Source organism: Podarcis liolepis (assembly GCF_965112155.1).
Source record: "Podarcis liolepis genome assembly, chromosome: 14".
In the NCBI taxonomy this organism is placed as follows: Eukaryota; Metazoa; Chordata; class Lepidosauria; order Squamata; family Lacertidae; genus Podarcis; species Podarcis liolepis.
Window position 1 is genome coordinate 24530588 of NC_139569.1, and position 18865 is coordinate 24549452.

At 47.3% G+C, this 18865-nt stretch overlaps 1 protein-coding gene across 11 annotated transcripts in view; it reads right to left on the reverse strand.

Moving 5' to 3' along the window:
• Positions 1 to 240: 240 nt before the first annotated feature.
• LOC310692761 (hexosaminidase D-like) overlaps positions 241 to 18865 on the reverse strand; it is a 44199-nt gene continuing 25574 nt past the window's right edge. For 9 of the 11 annotated variants that reach the window (XM_083473989.1, XM_083473988.1, XM_083473991.1 and 6 more), the window contains 9 exons: positions 18158 to 18322; positions 17273 to 17453; positions 16306 to 16377; positions 15161 to 15365; positions 12480 to 12562; positions 11176 to 11254; positions 9747 to 9848; positions 5015 to 5104; positions 241 to 2993 (listed from right to left, as the gene is read on the reverse strand). In XM_083473989.1, coding sequence (XP_083330115.1) covers positions 2810 to 2993; positions 5015 to 5104; positions 9747 to 9848; positions 11176 to 11254; positions 12480 to 12562; positions 15161 to 15365; positions 16306 to 16377; positions 17273 to 17453; positions 18158 to 18322 — 1161 coding nt within the window. In that variant the 3' untranslated portion in view covers positions 241 to 2809. The remainder of the gene's footprint in view (positions 2994 to 5014; positions 5105 to 9746; positions 9849 to 11175; positions 11255 to 12479; positions 12563 to 15160; positions 15366 to 16305; positions 16378 to 17272; positions 17454 to 18157; positions 18323 to 18865) is intronic. The other 2 variants (XM_083473987.1, XR_014518886.1) reach the window with 2 other exon arrangements.

Genomic DNA, 18865 nt, shown 5'->3' on the forward strand with positions numbered 1-18865 from the left:
TACTAATGGACTCATTAGACATTTAGACCAGTCGTATTTTTTGGACATGGTCATGTTTAAATAAATAGGTGAACAAACAAGATCCCCGCAAAAGCAGTATATAAATAATCTTATATAAAATAAAAACTTTTTCTTTAATGTCCTTTTTTCTAGCCAACATCAGAATACGAACCTTGAAAAGATATCCCAATATCGGCCCCCATGTCTATTTAGCACAAACACTTGCATACAGAGGACCACTTCTTTAAAAAAATACTTTATTATTACCATCGTCTTTGTCATCCACATTACAGAAGCAATCTGTTCTGTACAAAAAAAAAAAAACCAAAAACCCAAACAGCAATGCAACTTGGAGATCCCCAACCAAACCAGATCCACCAGTGACCGAGATCACGCCTTCTGGGAGGGGCAACAGCTGTCAGTCACCGGAGCAATGCCAGAGCAGCAGAATCCACAGCAGGGGGAGAGAAATGGGGACCTTTTATCCAGAAGGCAGCCTGAATTTAGGAGAAATGAGTGAGGTGAGCAGCCCGAACAGGGTGAGTGATCAAGCAGGTGGAATTGATAGAGAGGCAGAAGAAGCATCAGGCAGAAAGCACAAAAGGAGAGGGGTTGATTTTCAGATATTGTAGGAACAAGGAAGTTTCACCAGCTGATTCTCTGCCTCTGAATGGAAGGAGGAAGGAGGAAGGGGGGGGGATAGAACTTTTCAGAAATCTTCCAATCAAAACAAACTCAACCCCATGGAGGCTCCAGAGCAGCAGCAGGGGGCGTTCAAGATACATCCATCACAACTGGTCCAAGACAAGCAGGTGCCAAAGACCCACCAGCATTTCAGATTAAAAAAAAACAGGCAGCTTTTGGCTGTTTGTTCTACTGCGCTCAGAACCTGGAACCAGGCCAAGAGCCGGACATTTTTTAAAAGCCACATTCATATGAAACCCAAGCCAGCTTGCTTTGTTCCAAAGCGGCCTGTTCGGAAGCTCTGCTGCCTGGCCATGTCTAGCAAAGGATGCAGGGATGCAATGGCATGGAGGCTCACTTTGGGGGGCCCAGAAGGAAAGGTTTCCTGCCTGCAACAGGTCAGCTGCTTTCACAGACCCACCAGAGAACCTCCAATGTTTCTTTTTGGCTGCAAAAGAAGGCAAGACTCCTCTCCACTCCACTAGCACATCCTCCTTCCAATCTGGGGAGCTCCAAATGTTTTGAACTACGAATCCCACCAGCCCCAGCCAGAGGGTTAGGGAGGTTGTGGTCCAACAACATCAGGTTGGGAGAGTCTGCCTTAGAGGTCGTGAAGGTGAGGGGATGAGTTTCTGCAGGGACTCTTTGCAAAAGGTTGGGCCGTGGCTTGGCCATACTTAGAGCTGGCCCACTGAAATCATTTAAGCTGGTGATAACTCAAATCCCATTGATCTCAACGGCTCTATTCTATATGGGGCTAAGGATCCAGCCCAATAACAGCTGTTGTGGTAAACAGAGGGGTTTCCTCTCATGCAGAAAGAGAGAGATAAGGAGGAAGGAAGGAAGGAAGGAAGGAAGGAAGGAAGGAAGGGAGGGAGGGAGGGAGGGAGGAAGGGAGGAAGGGAGTTCACAGCTAATGATGAGGTTCCTAACTTTTGCTGACTTGGGATTGTGCTTTTTAGGCTAGATGTTGGCAACTGACACCTCCAAGCCTAACCTGCCTACTCTCACTGCTGCACCATGCTACCAGTGTGAAGTCAACCAAGAGGCTGAAGGGATCAATGGAGGAAGAAGCAACTACATCAGCAGACTTGGAGGAGGGGGCATATGAAGGATGATTGATGCTTCGGTTCACCCCCCCTTCAGGACTGCCTCTTCAAACAGGCGTTTTGGTAAAGTTTGCCCCCCAATGTCACCCACTCCCCCAGGAGAAAAAACTCCACTATCCTGGTTGGAGCTGCTCCAAACGCTTCCTTTTGATTCCACATCCCCCCAGGTGGAAATGGGAGATTTGCAAGGTGGATGAAGAATCCCTGATGCAAATATGGCAGCCAATACGGAGGCCTCAGGATGTCGTTAAAGACTCCAAATCCCTCCATCCTCAACTCCTGGGACTTGTGGAGAGAGTCCAGCCACATCTGAAGGGCACCACTACGTTGGCTATCCCAGATCTGGTCATTTCCATGGGGCAGCATTGCAGGGGGTTAAGAGTCATTCCAGGAGGGAGGAGAGCTGAAGGTGGAGGGATGGCTAAGCGAGCGTTTAAAAGGAAGGAAAAGAAAGTGAGGCAGGGGCTAATGAGAAAGCGGCCACCAGCCTATTGCCAACCCCCAGCATGTACCCCATGAGATTTGAGATGTCATGCCATGGCATAGTGACATTCCCAGGGGAAGGGGGGCAATGTGGTGCAAAACGGCAGCCACTGGGCCTCTGGCAGAACTTAAAGCAGCAGGAATTAAAAAGAAGAAGGAAAGTGTCATTTTGCAGAGGGAGGGGAGACCACATCACTGTCCACCACTTACAGCAGTGAAAAGTAAAAGGAAGAGGGGGGAAATGGGGAAGCCGCTGCTCCCACTGCTTTTCCCAGTGGGTGGGGGACTGGGGAGTTTTGGCTCAGCCCTAATTCCATCTTCCAAGGGGGTAGGAGAATGAAGCCTGGTGGAGACTGGCTGTAAAGAGCCTCCAAACTCTGCCCACTGAGCCTCTGCTTTGATGGCCGAAGGGCAAGGCACAAGACCCCTCTCCTCTGGCCTGCACACTCCTTCCAAGTTAAAAGACAACACAACAGTGGAGCAACTGAATCGGACACCCACTTCTGGGCTGGCGATGGGGTGGGGGCACCCCGCTACAGGGCCTTGGGCCGGGCGTTGAGGCGGATGACTTCCCTGAAGTCCCGGACAAACTCGCGCAACCGGTCCAGGTAGGGGTTGACGTTCTCCTCCATCCATTCCTCCACCGTGTCTGGGAAGTAGATGCTCTCCATGCGGGAGCGGAAGCTCTGGACGAAGTTCTCCCAGTCCTCGTGGACTCTGGGGTGGGGGGAAAGAGCCCAAGAGAGTCAGGAAGGAAGGATGGTGGCGTGGAATGCCCCTCCCCGGGGGAACGTGTGGCACAATGCTCAAAGGCTTGGCAAGGGAAGGGCACCGGGTTCAACTCCCAGCTGGCCTCTTCAGTTAAGGATTTCCAATACAGTGGTACCTCTGGTTAAGAACTTAATTCGTTCTGGAGATCCGTTCTTAACCTGAAACTGTTCTTAACCTGAAGCACCACTTTAGCTAATGGGGCCTCCTGCTGCTGCCGGAGCACGATTTCTGTTCTCATCCTAAAGCAAAGTTCTTAACCTGAGGCACTATTTCTGGGTTAGCGGAGTCTGTAACCTGAAGCGTCTGTAACCCGAGGTACCACTGTACCAGGAAGCACGTGGATGGGGAGGTGCCCCCTCCCCAGATGCCATGGATAGATGCTGCTGCCCCCCAGACAAAGGAGAGGGCTGAGCTAGATGGGCAAATGGGTCATCTTCACATGTTCAGTCCACTCAGCGTCTAAATAGCAGGCAGAGTTTTTCTGTGTATGAGAGAGCTTCTTTGACTGATACGTTAACTCTCCATTCCTTGAGACTTTCTAGGCTATATCCCTGTATTAATACAGATCATCAAAAAGCAATTCAGAATTGATTGCTTTGGCTCTGGGTAGTATTGCTTTTGCAGAGTTAAGGCTTAGTGCTCTTCCTTCTGCCTTTCTGGATAGCCACTAGGGCTGGGTGAGATATATATATATATCCTGGCAATATATAGTGAATCATGATGTATGTGTGTGCTGTACAAAAATCACAATGTGGGAATGACAGTGAAGCCAGCCAATGCTTCTACACAGCTCCATCCTTATTTCAGACATCGTGATATATCAATATATTGTGATATTTAGCTGGTGATATATCACGAAGTTGAAAACCTATCGCCCAGCCCTAATGGCCACGGTAAGAAACTACCTTTGGAGCAGCATTTATGTGTGTTTTATGTAAAACGGCTACAGAAGACAATGCTCAGTGCATTACCTAGCATCCTCTATATAAAGATTATTGTGAAAAATGTCCATGTTCAGCTGCAAAAAAACAACCTTTTGCCAAACATCTGCCCTCTCGAAGATTTAGACCAGCATCCATACCATCTGCACCAGTTGGGGCTGATGGGAGTTGTAGTCAAAGACATTTGGAGGGCACCAGGTTGGCAAAGGCTGACCTAGAATGCAATGTCCCTTCCTGTCTGTTTGCAATGGCAAATAACCATGTACTCATAAAACACACACAACTTCCCCAGCTGGTACTCAGTAGTTAGGAATGGCGAAGGAATTTGACTCAGTTCACATAGAAAGGTGACTCTTCCTAATTCTCACTTCCTGTAACTATATGCGGACAGAAGCATGACCATCCTTTGCAATGTTTGCTTCTCTGAATTTAGCAATGTAGTTCTCCAGTCAAGTAACATGTACAAAAATGTGCATGTACTGACTAGGGTAAAGTGTGCATAAAAAGGCATATAATTACTGAAAATAACATACAGAAATGTATTAAGTGTATTTTAGATGAAATTTGCACCGAAACACTGGTGGATTTTCATGGGGACATTAAAAGAAAAAGAATTCGTGAACTGATGTGGAAACTGGACCCAGATAAATGAGAAACTGAGAGAAACTGTGATTGACAGATTTGCCTGTTCCTAATCAAGAGGTCTCAGTTTATATAGTGTGGTGGCTACAGTGTTGGACTAGGACCTGGAAGAGACCAGGGTTCAAATCTACACTCAGCCATGAGGCTTACTAAGTGACCTTGGGACTGTCACTCACTCTCAGCCTAACCTACATCACAGGTTTGTTGTGAAGACTAAAATGGGGAGGCAGGGAAAACACATATGCCACCTTGAGCTCTCAGAGGAAAAGGGAGGATATAAATGCATTAAGCAAATAAATAATAAATAAATAGAGGACTGAGCCCCACCCCCTTGCCTTCCCACCCCACCCCTCAATCACTTGCAGGGTGGGTGTGCTCACTCACTTGAGAACTTTGCTACCAAAGCTCTCCAGGTTACGAGGGTTTCCAAACTGGTGCTTCCGATGGTAAGGACTGAACCATCCCTTGACAGAGCTGTCGTGCACAGGGAGAGAAGAAAGAAAGAGAAACCCCATTAAGCAGCCAAACAAAGACCGACCTGGCAATTGCATCAAAACACTCAAAGCTATGATAGCTCAGTTGGCTAGAGAGTGGTGCCAATAATGCCAAGGCTGTAGTTTCAATCCCCATAAGGAACAGCTGCATATTCCAACAGTTGCAGGGGGTTGGACTAGATTATCCTCAAGGTCCCTTCTAACTGTATGATTCTGTGACTCAGGCAATGAAACTTCCATGACTCCTAACTCAGCAGCATCAGAGACACTAAAAATGCATCCTTTAAACAGCAGCCAAAATTCCCTTTATTACTGGTCCAGTTTAGTTTCTCCCCCTATGAGGAGGGGAGTGTTTTCAAGATGGTGGATGTCTTTACCTAACACTATTTCTTCTGGGGGTGAGAAATGTGGGTTGCTGATACATTAAGGCTAAAAGCAAAACAGGGAAAGTGCCACAGCTTAGCGGCAGAGCAACTGCCAACAGTACTGAGCTAGACTGACCAATTGGTCAGACTAAGGCAGTTTCCTTGTCTAATTTTCTGCAGTCCCTGGAAGCAGAACTAAAACAGTGGGTCCACATGGCTGTTGAGGTGCTTCCAGACAAAGGGCTCAGCAAAGGGGGGGGGGGAGAGACCAAGGCCAAAATTTGACACACACACACACACACACACACACACACACACACACACACAGTCTTTGTACTGGCTTCCCAAAGGTATGCAAGATGCTGGGCTTTGGGAAGGAGGCACGAAGCTCTGGCAACATCCTAAAGTTCTCCCCACCTCCTTCCCAAATCTGGGAAAGCACTAACTAGGCTTTGGGAATGTGCCTCACCTACCAGCTTTGGGAAGGCACTGTGAGGGTTGGGGTGGTGGTCAAATGTTGCTGAGGGCCACCAAAAAGGCTTCAAGGGCCACATGGGGCCCTTGAGACACATGTTGGACCACCCTGGTCTGCACCTAAGGGTATACACCACTTTTGGGGGGGGGTGTACATCTCTATGTTCTGCTCACAGAGAGGGTGAGACAGTGTTGCAACACCCCCCTTTTGACACACACACCCCTGTCTTGACAGGTGCTTACCACCACCATTTTAGCACCCTCCTTGTGTGTGTGTGGCTACTGACTTGGAATCTGCACACATGCGGTAGTTGTGCTATTCCACCGAAGCCCAATTGCACAGCTCCCAAAGCAATGTCTATCCATTTATCTTAGCCAGTTGCATTATCTGGTTTGTTTTGTTGACCTATATTCTAAAAGAGGTTGAGTTTGAAGCTTTGCATCTTTGAACCTGAATGCTACACTGCTACCCTCTTCTCACCTTTGGGGATGCTTGATTTACAACTCTTCCCTGAACTTCTATCCTGATCTTTGTTGCCCAGCTTTTCCTGCAGCTTAGTGGCTCAACTTAAAATTTCCTGTTGTTCTCTGGCTGGAAGGCTAGCAAAACAGTTCCAGATCATCTTCTGTTGACTCTGGCCAATGTCTAAAGAAGGCCTGCAATCCAGGGCAAGAAGGGTCTCAGCCTGCCTTCCATATAAACATTCCCGGGGATCGGACTGCCAGTACGGACTTTTAATTGTCAGTTTCAGAACTAGAATGTTATTACATTGTAATTGTGCTATCGATATGTATAAATAGGTACAACTTAAGAAGCAAAGCAAACAGCAGTGTGTGAAGGCTGAGACAGCTTGTTCCAGGAAAGGAAGCTAACTGATTGTTTTAAAGGTTTGTTTGCTTCCTTTTATATTTAGAACAGGAGCTCTGGGTAACACAGGCTCTGCTTCCTCTCTTCCCTCAACCCAGCAGGATATTCCACAGCTCCTGCTGTGTCCTACACACCCTAAAATCGCATCCAGAGGATTAAGAAGAACTGCATAGTCGGAAGGGACCTCAAGGGGCATCTAGTCCAACTCCTTGCAATGAAAGACTCCTAGCTCCAGAATCCCTGACAGATGAACATCCAACCACTGTCAAAACAGCTCTTACAGTCAAAAAGCTCTTCCTATTGTTTAGTCGGCATCTTCTTTCTTGCCATTAAAATCCACTGGTTCAGGTCCTACCCTCCAGAGCAGCAGAAAGCAAGCTTATAATAATAATAATTTATTATTTATACCCCACCCATCTGGCTGGGTTTCCCCAGCCACAATGGGGGGCTTCCAACAAAGTATTAAAATACAGTAATGTGTTAAACATTAAAATCTTCCCTAAAGACAGCTGCCTTCAGATGTCTTCTAAAAGTCCAGTAGTTGTTCTTCTCTTTGACATCTGGTGGGAGGACGTTCCACAGGGCGGGTGCCACTACCGAGAAGGCCCTCTGCCTGGTTCCCTGTAACTTGGCTTCTTGCAGTGAGGGAACCGCCAGAAGGCCCTCAGCACTGGACCTCCGTGTCCGGGCAGAACGACGGGGGTGGAGACGCTCCTTCAGATATACTGGACTGAGGCCGTTTAGGGCTTTAAAGGTCAGCACCAACACTTTGAATTGTGCTCGGAAACGTACTGGAAGCCAATTCTCCATCTTCCATGGGACCACCCTTTAGATATCTGAAGATAGCTGTGATATTACCTCTCGGTCTTCTCTCCTCCAGGCAAAACACCCCCAATTCCCTCAACTGTTCCACATAAACAAGGCTTGGCTTCCAGACCCTTGAGCATCTCGGTCACCCTCCTCTGCAGACGGTTCCTGCTTGTCAATATCCTTCTTAAACTGTGGTGCCCAGAACTGGACACAGCACTCCAGGTGGGGTCTCACCAAGGCAGAATAGAGTAGGACTATTACGTTCCTTATCTGCAGCTCTTTTTATTTAAGGGGCCGTGCAGGTATGCAGCAGCCATAAGGGAAAGTAATTAATTAGGGCGAACCTTAAAATTAAGGCTAAAAACAGTTAAGAATGTAAGACGCCTGTTCAATGTTCCCATATTTCTTCTAATACATCATGGAACTGTTGGAGAGGTTGTGGGGACAAAGGGACTCCCCCCACCAATCTATGATGTGAATACCCTTGCTTCATTCCACAATGAAACTTATCAGGAGATATCAAAGGTTATTTAAACACACTTTCAAAATTCCCTCCATTTATCCCTAACGAAATATGTGAACTACAAAGACATTTTGCCAAAAGGATCTTTTGACATGGATGCTGGCAGCTGCCAGGAACTCTACAGCACAACAGTGGAAATCATTTTTAAAACCTATCTCATTAAGAGTACAAAAATATATTGAATTTAGTTATTGCAGAAGAAATGCCACATAAGTTCTGGGTCTCTAAGGGACAGGAAGATCCTGATCACTTCTATTCCATACGGTAGGATTTTATTTCATATAGTTAAGTTTCAGGGTTACAGGTTTCTCTCCCCACGCTGTCTAAAGAAATACGACTGCCGTTATTTTAGACTGGGTGTTATTATTTAACATGTTTAGGTTTCGAATGCCCTGCCATTAGCTGGAGTTACTATGGATTTTTTTGTTCTTGTTTACTTGTCTCTGTGTTTCCATAGTAATTTGAAAACTAATAAAAATTACTTTTTAAAAAATAATAATGTTAAGAATAGTCCTGCTGGATGAAGTGCCGGCTCATTTAGCCCCAGAGGCCAATGAGATGCCTCTTTGGGGAAACCCACAAGCAAGTCCTGAGCGCAGCAGCCCTCTGCCCTCCTGCAATTCCTGGTACCTGGTATTGTGAAGCATCCTGTCTCCACTAGTGGAGTTAGAACACAGCCGTCGTGGCTAGTAGCCACGGATAGCTGCTTTATCCCCCATGAGCACACACTGTTGTGATTTTGAGCAAATGTTGTGTTCTTCCGTTCTCCCCATTTTCCAACCGCCTTCTCCTGCTGTCAGCTCCCTCTGCATCCTGCTTCAGTAAACAAGAATCCTGGACAGCAGACAGATTTCCTAGTTTTTGTTGTCAACTTGGGAGCGCCAATGAACATCCACCTCATTTGTAAGGCGGGATAGAACACAGGTTGGCTATGGGACAATTCTGAAAAGGTCGTTTGTGAAGGTAAGGAATACTATATCGTGCCATCCCAAAAGGTTTTCTGTCCCCAAACTACTTGCAACACAGGCACTGCTACCCCCCCACCCACACTTTCCATTTAGACCAGCACCGTGGGGGGGGGCAAATTTAAGGGGAAAGCTGCCTTGCACCACAGCCTCCCTGTACATTTAAAGTGCATGGTTTCTTCCAAGGAATCTTGGGAACTGTAGTTTGATAAGGGTGCTGTGAGGGGTAAAGTACAGTTCCCAGGATTCTTTGGGGGAAAGTCCTATGCTTTACATGTGCTTTCCACAACCTACTTAAACATTATTTTCTTTGTTTAAGCAAAGCGATCCTGGCAAAAGTCACATGTGTCTTAATCCATTTTTAGATTATTGTTGCTTGTTGTTGGTTTCAATGCTTTTTAAATACCTGCTTTTTAGACTGTCATTCATTGATGATTTTTCTTTTACGTAAGCTATTTTGAAGCTTTATTATAATCAAGGGACATGTAGATTTTGTTAAATAGATACGTTTAGATTTATTTATTATTTTATGGCGGTGGAAGGAACTTTGGTTTCATCCTGACATGCACACACACATGTCTGCAGAGCCTCCCTGCCACCATTCCAGATCTCCTTACCTCTCTTCTTCCAGGACTTTGATAACGGAGTCTCTTAGCTGCCCCGTGACCTGTTCCACCATACGGTAGATATCAGAACCTGGAAATGCCCCATTGCCATCACTAATGAAAAACACAGGAAGGGCGGGGGGGGGGGGAGAGAAATGTTGAAGCACCACAGATGCTGAGTTAGATGTGTACAAATGGCTGCCAGCTCACCCCCAGCTAAATCTCTACGCACTTGCTCACATAAGAACATTAGAAGAGCCTGCTGGAGCAAACCAGTGGCCCACCCAGTCCAACATCCTGTTCTCATCGTGGCCAACCAGATGCTTCAGTGGGAAACCAGCAAGCAGGAGTCAAGCACAGGAGTATTCTCCCCTCTGGTTTCCAGCAAATGGTACTCATAAGCATTGCTGTCTTCAAATGTGGAGGCAGAGTATAGCAATCTTGGCTGCTAGCCGTTAATAGTCTCTGCCTGCATGAATTTGTCCAATCCTCTTTTAAAGCTGTGCCAGATTTAAGAAATAATGATGATGATGATGATGAATAGTAAGACCTATATTTACTGTATATGGGTACCTCCCAAAAACATCCATTTTAAAAGCAACTGTACCAAAATAAATTATTGTGAAAATAAGAAATAGGGGGGGGGGGATTTGGTCTCTGCTCAAAGCGCCATATTACCAAAGTCCACCCCTGTTTAAAGCCATCTAGGTCAGGGGTCTGCAACCTTTAAGACAAAAAGAGCCACTTGGACCCGTTTCCGAAGAAAAAAAACTGGGAGCCGCAAAACTCGTCATTATAAAATAACTTTTTTGTCACTTTTTTATTATTTCTTTGTTTGACCCCTCAGAATTACTCCTCCTCATAGAAATAAATGTTAAATTAACAAGTTACCTTTCTCTCTGTGTGTGTTCTTCACTCCCCTTCAAAACAGTGACCAGCGTACATGCCCCCTTTCAATGCAGTGACCAGCGTACATGCCCCTTACAATGTAGCGGGCCGGCAGGCGGGCAGGTGACGTAGGGACGGTGTGTGACTAACGCACGCACCGCCCCCATGCGGCGTCACAGTCAGTGCAGCGCCATCCACAGTGGGGAGTGTTGGGGTGCACAATGCGCCTCCTCCCCTTGCTAGTATCCGCCCTGGAGCCGCGGCAAAGGTGTAAAAGAGCCACATGTGGCTCTGGAACCGCGGGTTGCCGACCCCTGATCTAGGTTAACAGCTATCACTGCCTCCTGTGGGAGTGAGTTCCACAGTTTAACTACATACTGTGTAGAGAAGTCCTTCCTTTTACCTGGCCTGAATCGTCCAACGTTCAGCTTCACTGGCTATCCACAAGTAGCCCAGCAACTGCTTGGTACAAGAATGACCACTCAACCACTCAAAAACTGCCCCCCACCCTATCACCAGGTGACATCCCTGCCCCATTCAACCCCCTACACACCATATGCTCTTCTCCAACTGCATGTTCTCGAAGCCAAGCATGGACAGAACCTTCTTCTTGGTAGCTTCTGTAAATCCCCCTGTGGCAAGAGAATTTGGGGTGCAGGAGAGGGGATGTGTTAGTGGATATTTTGCGCAGCTGAGTTTCCATTGAAGCAAGTGCTTCCATGCAGAGCAACTTGGGGTTCTAAACTGGGTGATGTGAATGGGAACTTTAAGCTGCTGTTCCTCGGTGACTTATGGGCAAGAAAAGAAGACTACGCTGCTCCACTGCTGGTCCAAGACTAGCTGATTGGCACTGAGATTAAAGGCAAAGGAAGGAGCGAGAGACACTTAATACATTGCAATCAAATCTTACACAGGGGTTTTGGTGCCAAGGGTTCTGCATATACACAAAAATAGTGAAAACCCCAAATGTTGGAGCTGCCCACACAGCTAATAAGTGAGGGGAAAGAGAGAGAATCCCCCATACTTCCAGAGCCTTGCCTAGCAAGCAAGGCAGAGAGCTTAAAAGCTCTTTTGTGCCAGGTACGTGGGTGGCGATGTGGGTTAAACCACAGAGCCTAGGACTTGCCAATCAGAAGGTCAGCAGTTTGAATCCCCGCGACGGGCAGAGCTCCCGTTGCTCAGTCCCTGCTCCTGCCAACCTAGCAGTTCGAAAGCACCTCAAAGTGCAAGTAGATAAATAGGTACCGCTCCGGCGGGAAGGTCAACGGCGTTTCCATGCGCTGCTCTGGTTCGCTAGAGGCGGCTTAGACATGCTAGCCACATGACCCGGAAGCTGTACGCCGGCTCCCTCAGCCAATAAAGTGAGATGAGCGCCGCAACCCCAGTCGGCCACGACTGGACCTAATGGTTAGGGGTCCCTTTACCTTTAACCCCAAGCAGACCTCATGCAAAAAGAGCTGTTAAGTTCTCTGCCTTGCTTGTGGGGCAAGGCCCGCTCAGTGCACTGGCTCTGGAACGCTAGAGATGCTTGTGGAAGATCTCGCAGGAACTCAGATGACCCTGTGAGATCTCGCAAGAGCTGGCATGCTGACTGGGACTTACCCCCGCCCCGCCCCGCCCCCGCCCCCCAAGCAAGGGAGAGAGCTGAAAAGCTCTTTCTGAGCCAAATAAACCTAACCCGTTGCTTAGATTTAATCTGCGCAGTTTCGGCCAGTCTGCCTTCAACCATGCACAGTTGAAATTGCACAAGTTAAATGCACATGAGATGCGACTGCAACACTTATACTCCACCCATCGTCCTGCCTTTCCTACAGACACCCCCTCCCGCTGCACAGCTCCCCAGCCAGGTCCCCTCACCATTCACCAAAGTCTGCAGACACACAGCCAGCGAAGGGATCCCCACAGGCAGGAGCTCACACAGAGCTGAATAGTGATCATACCTGCAAAGGGAGAGGAGAGAGGCCAGTCGATACCTTTTGGGTGGGAGTCCCCCATTATTTATCACCACAACCCTCCTGGTGCCACATTTCATTGGGAGTCCACAGAAAGCTCACAGAAACAACAGCCTCTATTCCTTTGGTAGCTCAGGATTCTCTGAGATGGGTTGTAGTTCAGTGGTAGAGTACCTGCCTTGCATGCGGAAGGCCCCAGATGGAGTCCCTGACATCTCCAGGTAGGGCTGGGAAAGACCCCCACCTGGAAACCTGTTGCCAGTCAGTGTAGGCAATACCAAGCTAGAGGGACCAAGGGTCTGACTTGGTAAAAGGCAACTTCCTGTGTTATTATTTAAGCCAGTCCTATATTCAGAACAATGTAGACTGGAATCCTACTGTATTTTAAAGGGAAGGACTATAGGAAGTGGTAGAGCAACTGCTTTGAAAGCAGAAGTGGTGCTGACAATGGCAAAGTTGCAAGTTTGATCCCCTAAGGGCCCCTAAGGACTAGATTTGCAGGGGTGTGGTAAAGTTATAACTGTTAGAAAAATCATTCCTTGGTCAAGAAGAAGAATGTGGCCTTGTGGGTATTTTATCAGCCACAAGGACCCTGGGAAAGGGAGTTGTGTATCTTTAAAACCCAGACTTTCTGGCTCCTTGCCATGAGAGGTTTATGGGAGGAAAGGGGTCCTTGATTAATGGAAGATTTGACACCTGGGATGGTGGTAAGAATCTCTCCCTCCTTCCCTCCGCTTGTTTGTTTTCAAATTGCTGAGAATTGGGGATCTGGTTAATTTCCACAGGTGGGAGGAAGATTCTTTGATTAAGGGTTCAAACCTAAACTGACCCAGCTGCAAAAGAATGAGCTGATCAAATTAAGACTCTTGATTGGCTAAAAGTTACGACGCAAAGTCAGAATTGTGAATAAAAGATCAAGGGATGTTTTGTCCGATGCTCTTTGCCATGGCTCGTTGCCATTGCTCTATGCCATTTGATTTGCAACTCGCAAAGATGCCCGGCTGTAACCTCCATCTCTAACAGCCGTTTCGTCCTTTTGAAATGGAAATCCTCAACTATCTCCAATACGCAACAGCTTGAAAGGACTCTCTTTTCTCTAAGAGTATTCCTTTTGTGAGTATGTAAAGCTAGTTATAATGTACAATGTTATTGTTTTCATGTTTGTAAGACTCTTAAGAAGTGCCTGTGGTTTTTCCACATGTTTTCAGTTATTCTTTTAAAATAAACTTTTAATTTAGTACCTGTTGGTATTTGTGCTTTTTCCGGGGGAATAGCTAAATTCAAGCCTTCTGCTTAGTCACGCTTTACCGAGTGAACTTCTGCCTGCAAGCCTGTGGATGCAGCTTGTAAGGAGGGGGGATTGCCAGGATAATTTGGACACGCTCTTCTCCCTGGATTGTGTCTCTGGGTTCCCCTGAACTAAAGGGAGTGGTGGCAGCCTTACTGGTGTGATTTCAGTCTGTGTTTGAGAAAAGTAAATTCCCTCGCCAACCTATTCCAGAAACCTGAATTGGCCGGAGAGCAGAGTCAGGCGATGGAGGGGTAGTGTGGGCGAGTGGAACGTTACTACAAGGGGGTTGGACTAGATTATAATCATAGAGCCCCTTCCAGCTCTATGATTCTCTGAGAAAGCCATTCTATAAGAAGGTGCCAGATTCAATACCTGGAAACTCCCAGTAGGACTGGAAGAGAAACCCTGAAGGTCTGGCTCAGTATGAAGCAGCTCCCTGTTGGAATAAACAACTTGCCTCTGAACATGAACAGAGTGCCTTCCCTTCCCCACTAAATAGTAATACATAGGCCATGGATGTGGGGAATTAGAGTTATTAGTGAGGGGGGATTGATTGTTAAATCACTTGGAATTGTAGTTCTGCGAGGGGAATTAGAGGGGTCTCCCATCAACTTTCAGCACCCTTAACAAACTACAGCTCCCAGAATCCTTTGGGGGGGAGCCATGACTGTTTGTAGTTACAGTCACACCTTCGGTTGAAGTAGCTTCGGGTTGCGCTCCGCGGCGACCCAGAAATAATGGAGTGTGTCATTTTGAGTGTCTGCACCACTCGTGCATGCGCAGACACTCAAAATGATGTCGCGCGCATGCGCGGAAGTGGCGAATTGCAACCTGCGCAGACACGCGGACGCCAGTTGCGTTCGCTTCAGGATGCGAACGGGGCTCAGGAACGGATCCCGTTCGCATCCAGAGGTACCACTGTAGATCATAAAATCATAGAATCGCAGAACTGAAGAACTGGAAGGGACCACGAGGGTCATCTAGTCCAACCCCCTGCCATGCAGGAATATTTTGCCCAACGTGGGGCTCGAACCCACAACCCTGAGATTAAGAGTCTCATGCTCTACCAACAGAGCTTTAAATGTGTGCTGCGAATGTTGACCTATCAGGGTTCAAGGATGTGTTCCAGCAAAGCAAAAGCACTCAAGGAGGGCCAGTGGAGGAAGACAGGTGAGAGAGAGGCTGTGTCCTACAGACAAGGTGTGGCCCAGGGAGAGTCAACAGGGCCAGACACAGATGCCTGGAGGGCCTGAGGTCCCTCCCACCCCATGGCAGAGCTCCCTCCCTGGACTTGCCTTTGCCACCCGGTGAGGACGATGCCCTGGAACCGGATGGAGGGTGTCTTCGACATGGACTGGATGACCTTCAGCCACCTCAGGTGATTCTGCAGGTGGTTGTTTAAGGGTGTCCAAGCCTGAGCAGGGCCCGTTGTGCCCTTGAAGGCACTGGCAAACCAGATGGTCTTGAAGCCACACTCTGCATACTTCGTAATGTATTTTCCTAGGAGGCAGGGGAGAAGACAGATGAGGAAGGATTGCCCTGGATGCACAGAGGACATTGACAGGTTAGGTCTGCTGTGCCATCTTTCAGTGCAAGGGAAAGACTTAACTCCCTCCACCCCAGCCTTGATCACAAAATTGTAGGGTTAGAAGGGATCATGAGGGTCATCTATTCCAAACGCCTGCGATGCAGGAATACTTTGCCCAATGTAGGGCTCGAATAAGAGCCTGAGAATAAGAGTCTCATGCTCTATCAGCTGGGCTATTGATTGAGGGAGCTGATTTTGTTCTATTGCTAGCATGCTGCCATGGCTTTTATTTTTTTGGGGGGGACGGTGTTTGTATGTTTATTCATTACATTTATATTCCACTTTTCCTCCTGGGAGCTCACGGTGGCATACAGACTTCCCCATTTTACAATTGTGTGAGGCAAGTTAGTGACTGGCCCAAGGTCACCCATGGAGCCTCATTCATGACAATGTGGGGATTTGAACCCTGGTCTCCCAGGTCCTTGTCCAACACTCTAACCACCACACCATGCTGACTCTCACATGTGATATATATGTATAAGAATTGTACATGTTCTACAAAAACATCCTGGTGTCCCCACTCCTTTATTCCCTGCCAGTCTTTCCATACCTGAAGGGATCGCCTCCTCCAAGACCAGCCCCCAACTATCTGAAGTGAGATAGGTTATAGCAGGGAGAGGGCCTTTTTGATGGTGGCTCCCTGGCTATGAAATTCTCTTCCTGGGAAGGTTCATCTAACACCTGGTTTCTTTACCCCGCCTTTTAATTCTAAATTTATCTGCCAATTTCGCCAGTTGCTTTCCCTCTTGTATTTTAATGTTCCATTTGTAAGCTGCCATGAAAACTTTTTTTTTAAATAGAAAGGCAAGCTATACATTATTTAATAAAAATGAACAAATAACCCCCACAAACCTATTTGCTGCGTATCAAAGTCCGGGGCGTAAAACCACAATACAGGAGAAGCGTGTTTGGCAATGCCAGAGTCTGAAAAGATTTAAATCGACAAACAAAATGAGAGGGTGGAGAGGAGGTGCTGCTGCTCCCACCCTAGATTCAACAACCTCAGCAACAAGACATTAAGGACTAGAGCCTTGCAGCCAAAGATTTGGCTGGCTCTTTCACACCAGCTTATGAACTTCCTTCTTCCACGGCTTTGTGACCCCAGGACACATGTACATCTCCTCTCTGCCCACTCTCTCTTCCCGTCTCCCTTCTCTCCCCTCTATCCTGCTGCTCTTCACTGCTGTCCTCAGACCCATAGCCCTAATTTCCTAAGCCTAGTCCCTTGTGCCCAGACATCTACTGCAGGAATGTTGAAGGACTCAAAACTCCCATAATCCTTGACCAGCAGTCATGCTTGCTGGGGCTGATGGGAGCTGTAGTCCAGAAAGGCCTAGATGGTTCACACATAATGCCAAACCACAGTTCAAACAAACCAAGGTTTGTGTCCATCAAGAAACTAAGGTTTATTGGCAGTAAACAAACCATAGTTATGCTGCTGGGTAGGATTCATATGTGGTGTTAAGCCACGGTTTAATAAGCCAAGTTTTATTAACAATTTAGAACTGGGATAATAAACAAATGAAATAAAGGCAACTCAGCTGATCGCTGCTAGAGACACAACCACCATCACAAAAAAACAATTTTGTGTATCCAGTTGTAGGTTTTAAATAGAAGATTTTTCTGTTCCAAGGTAATATCTAAGCATCCATTATGGGTCTATAATAGCAAGTCACCACTTGGTTCTTTGCTGCGCTGTTACGCAATAAAGTCTTTAGAACTAAAATAAAATAAAATCCTGCTCCTGTTCCTGTTCCCAAAGAAACCCAGGGTGGCAAAGTCTGGAGTAACCAGACAAGACTCTGAAAGCATCACGGACCTTGAATGGCTGCCATGTCAACTTTCCGCAGCATATCATCCCAGAGGAGGGTATGCAGACCCCACTGGCCAGTGATGAAGCTGACCACCTCCCGGATGTGGTTCAGGTACATCTTGCCCATGTTGCCGGCGTTGCGACTCATCCAGTTCTTAGAGTCCATCCCTTCCCCTAGATGGAAGACCTGGAGGGACAGAAGCAGAAAGGAGGGCAGGTGGTAATGGAAGGTGCAGGAGGAGCCAGGTACGAACGTCAGGGCCAAGGCTGGTACCAGGAGGAACCTGGCAGGCTCACAAGTCAAGAGCCTGCCTGGCATGCTGGCAAGGAAGGGGGCCATTTGCTGGGAGCAATCCTAGAATCATAAGAGTTGGAAGGGATCCCAGGGGTCATCTAATCCAACCCCCTGCTGTTCTGGATTTGCTGCTAAAGAATCCCTGACAGATGTCCACCCAAGCTCTGTTTAAAAACCTCCAATGAAGGAGAGACCTCCACCTGCCCAGGTAGTCCGTTCCAGCCTGGTGCCACCAGGGAAAACACCAACATTCTCTGCTCCTAAAGCAGTGGTCGGGGGGCCATATTTGAACCCACGTGGAGTCCTTTCTGGATAGCCATCTGAGGGCCACATGCCAGTGGAGGGCAGGGCCAGAGTCAAAACAGGTGAAGCAACAGATATGAATTCTACCTTTTGTTCAAAGGCAAGAGAGAGGCTTGAGCAGAGCTCAAGGACTCTGGTGCCAATGCCAGGATGACTGTGCTATCAACAACTGTTTTGTGAATGACTTCAGTTAGCTAAGTACTTATCATGCAGGATGGGGTTCTACCATTGAGGAACAGACCTTGTCCGCCTTATCTAACCTCCCCCCCCCCCACTTCATCCAGCTCCTTTACCTCATCTGCCCCAATATGCACCCAGTTGGCCTGTGGGTGCTTGCTCAGGACTTGGGTCAGCACAGACTTCACGACGGTCATTGTTTCCTGGACGTGGGGGTTGAAGCTGTTGGGGAAGCGCTCCACCTCCCGGAGGTGCCTGTATTTGTCATGCTTCAGGATGAACTGCAGGAGAAAGGAGGAGAGGAAGCTGGGGCATGAATGGGGAAAGGGGAAGGCCTAGGGGGATAGCACAGATCGGGGTGCCCAAACTTTTTTGGGCCACAGCCCCCATGGTTCTGTAAACTCATCCTCAGTGCCCCCTACCCTATAAAAAGCATTATTCTGACTAATGGATTGCATGACCCACTAAGGAAAATGGCACATTCATTCATTCATTCATTCATTCATTCATTCATTCATTGTTGTTGTTAAATTACCGTAATTACGGTACCCACCCTTTACCCTAATGTCCCAGGGCAGGGTACAGCATCAAAGGGAATAATAAAATCTAATAAGATAAAATTCAAAACAGTAGCAATTAATTGCACATTGGTTCAAAATCCAATTAAAACTACTTTCTTTAATTCAACAAAACTGATCAACTCGATCCAGTGATACCAGACATTGCACACAAAAAAATTTTATGTCTTCTTCCTAACGAAAACATAAGGAAATACATAGCATAAAATGTTAATATAGAACTACTTATTAAACACGCACAAACGT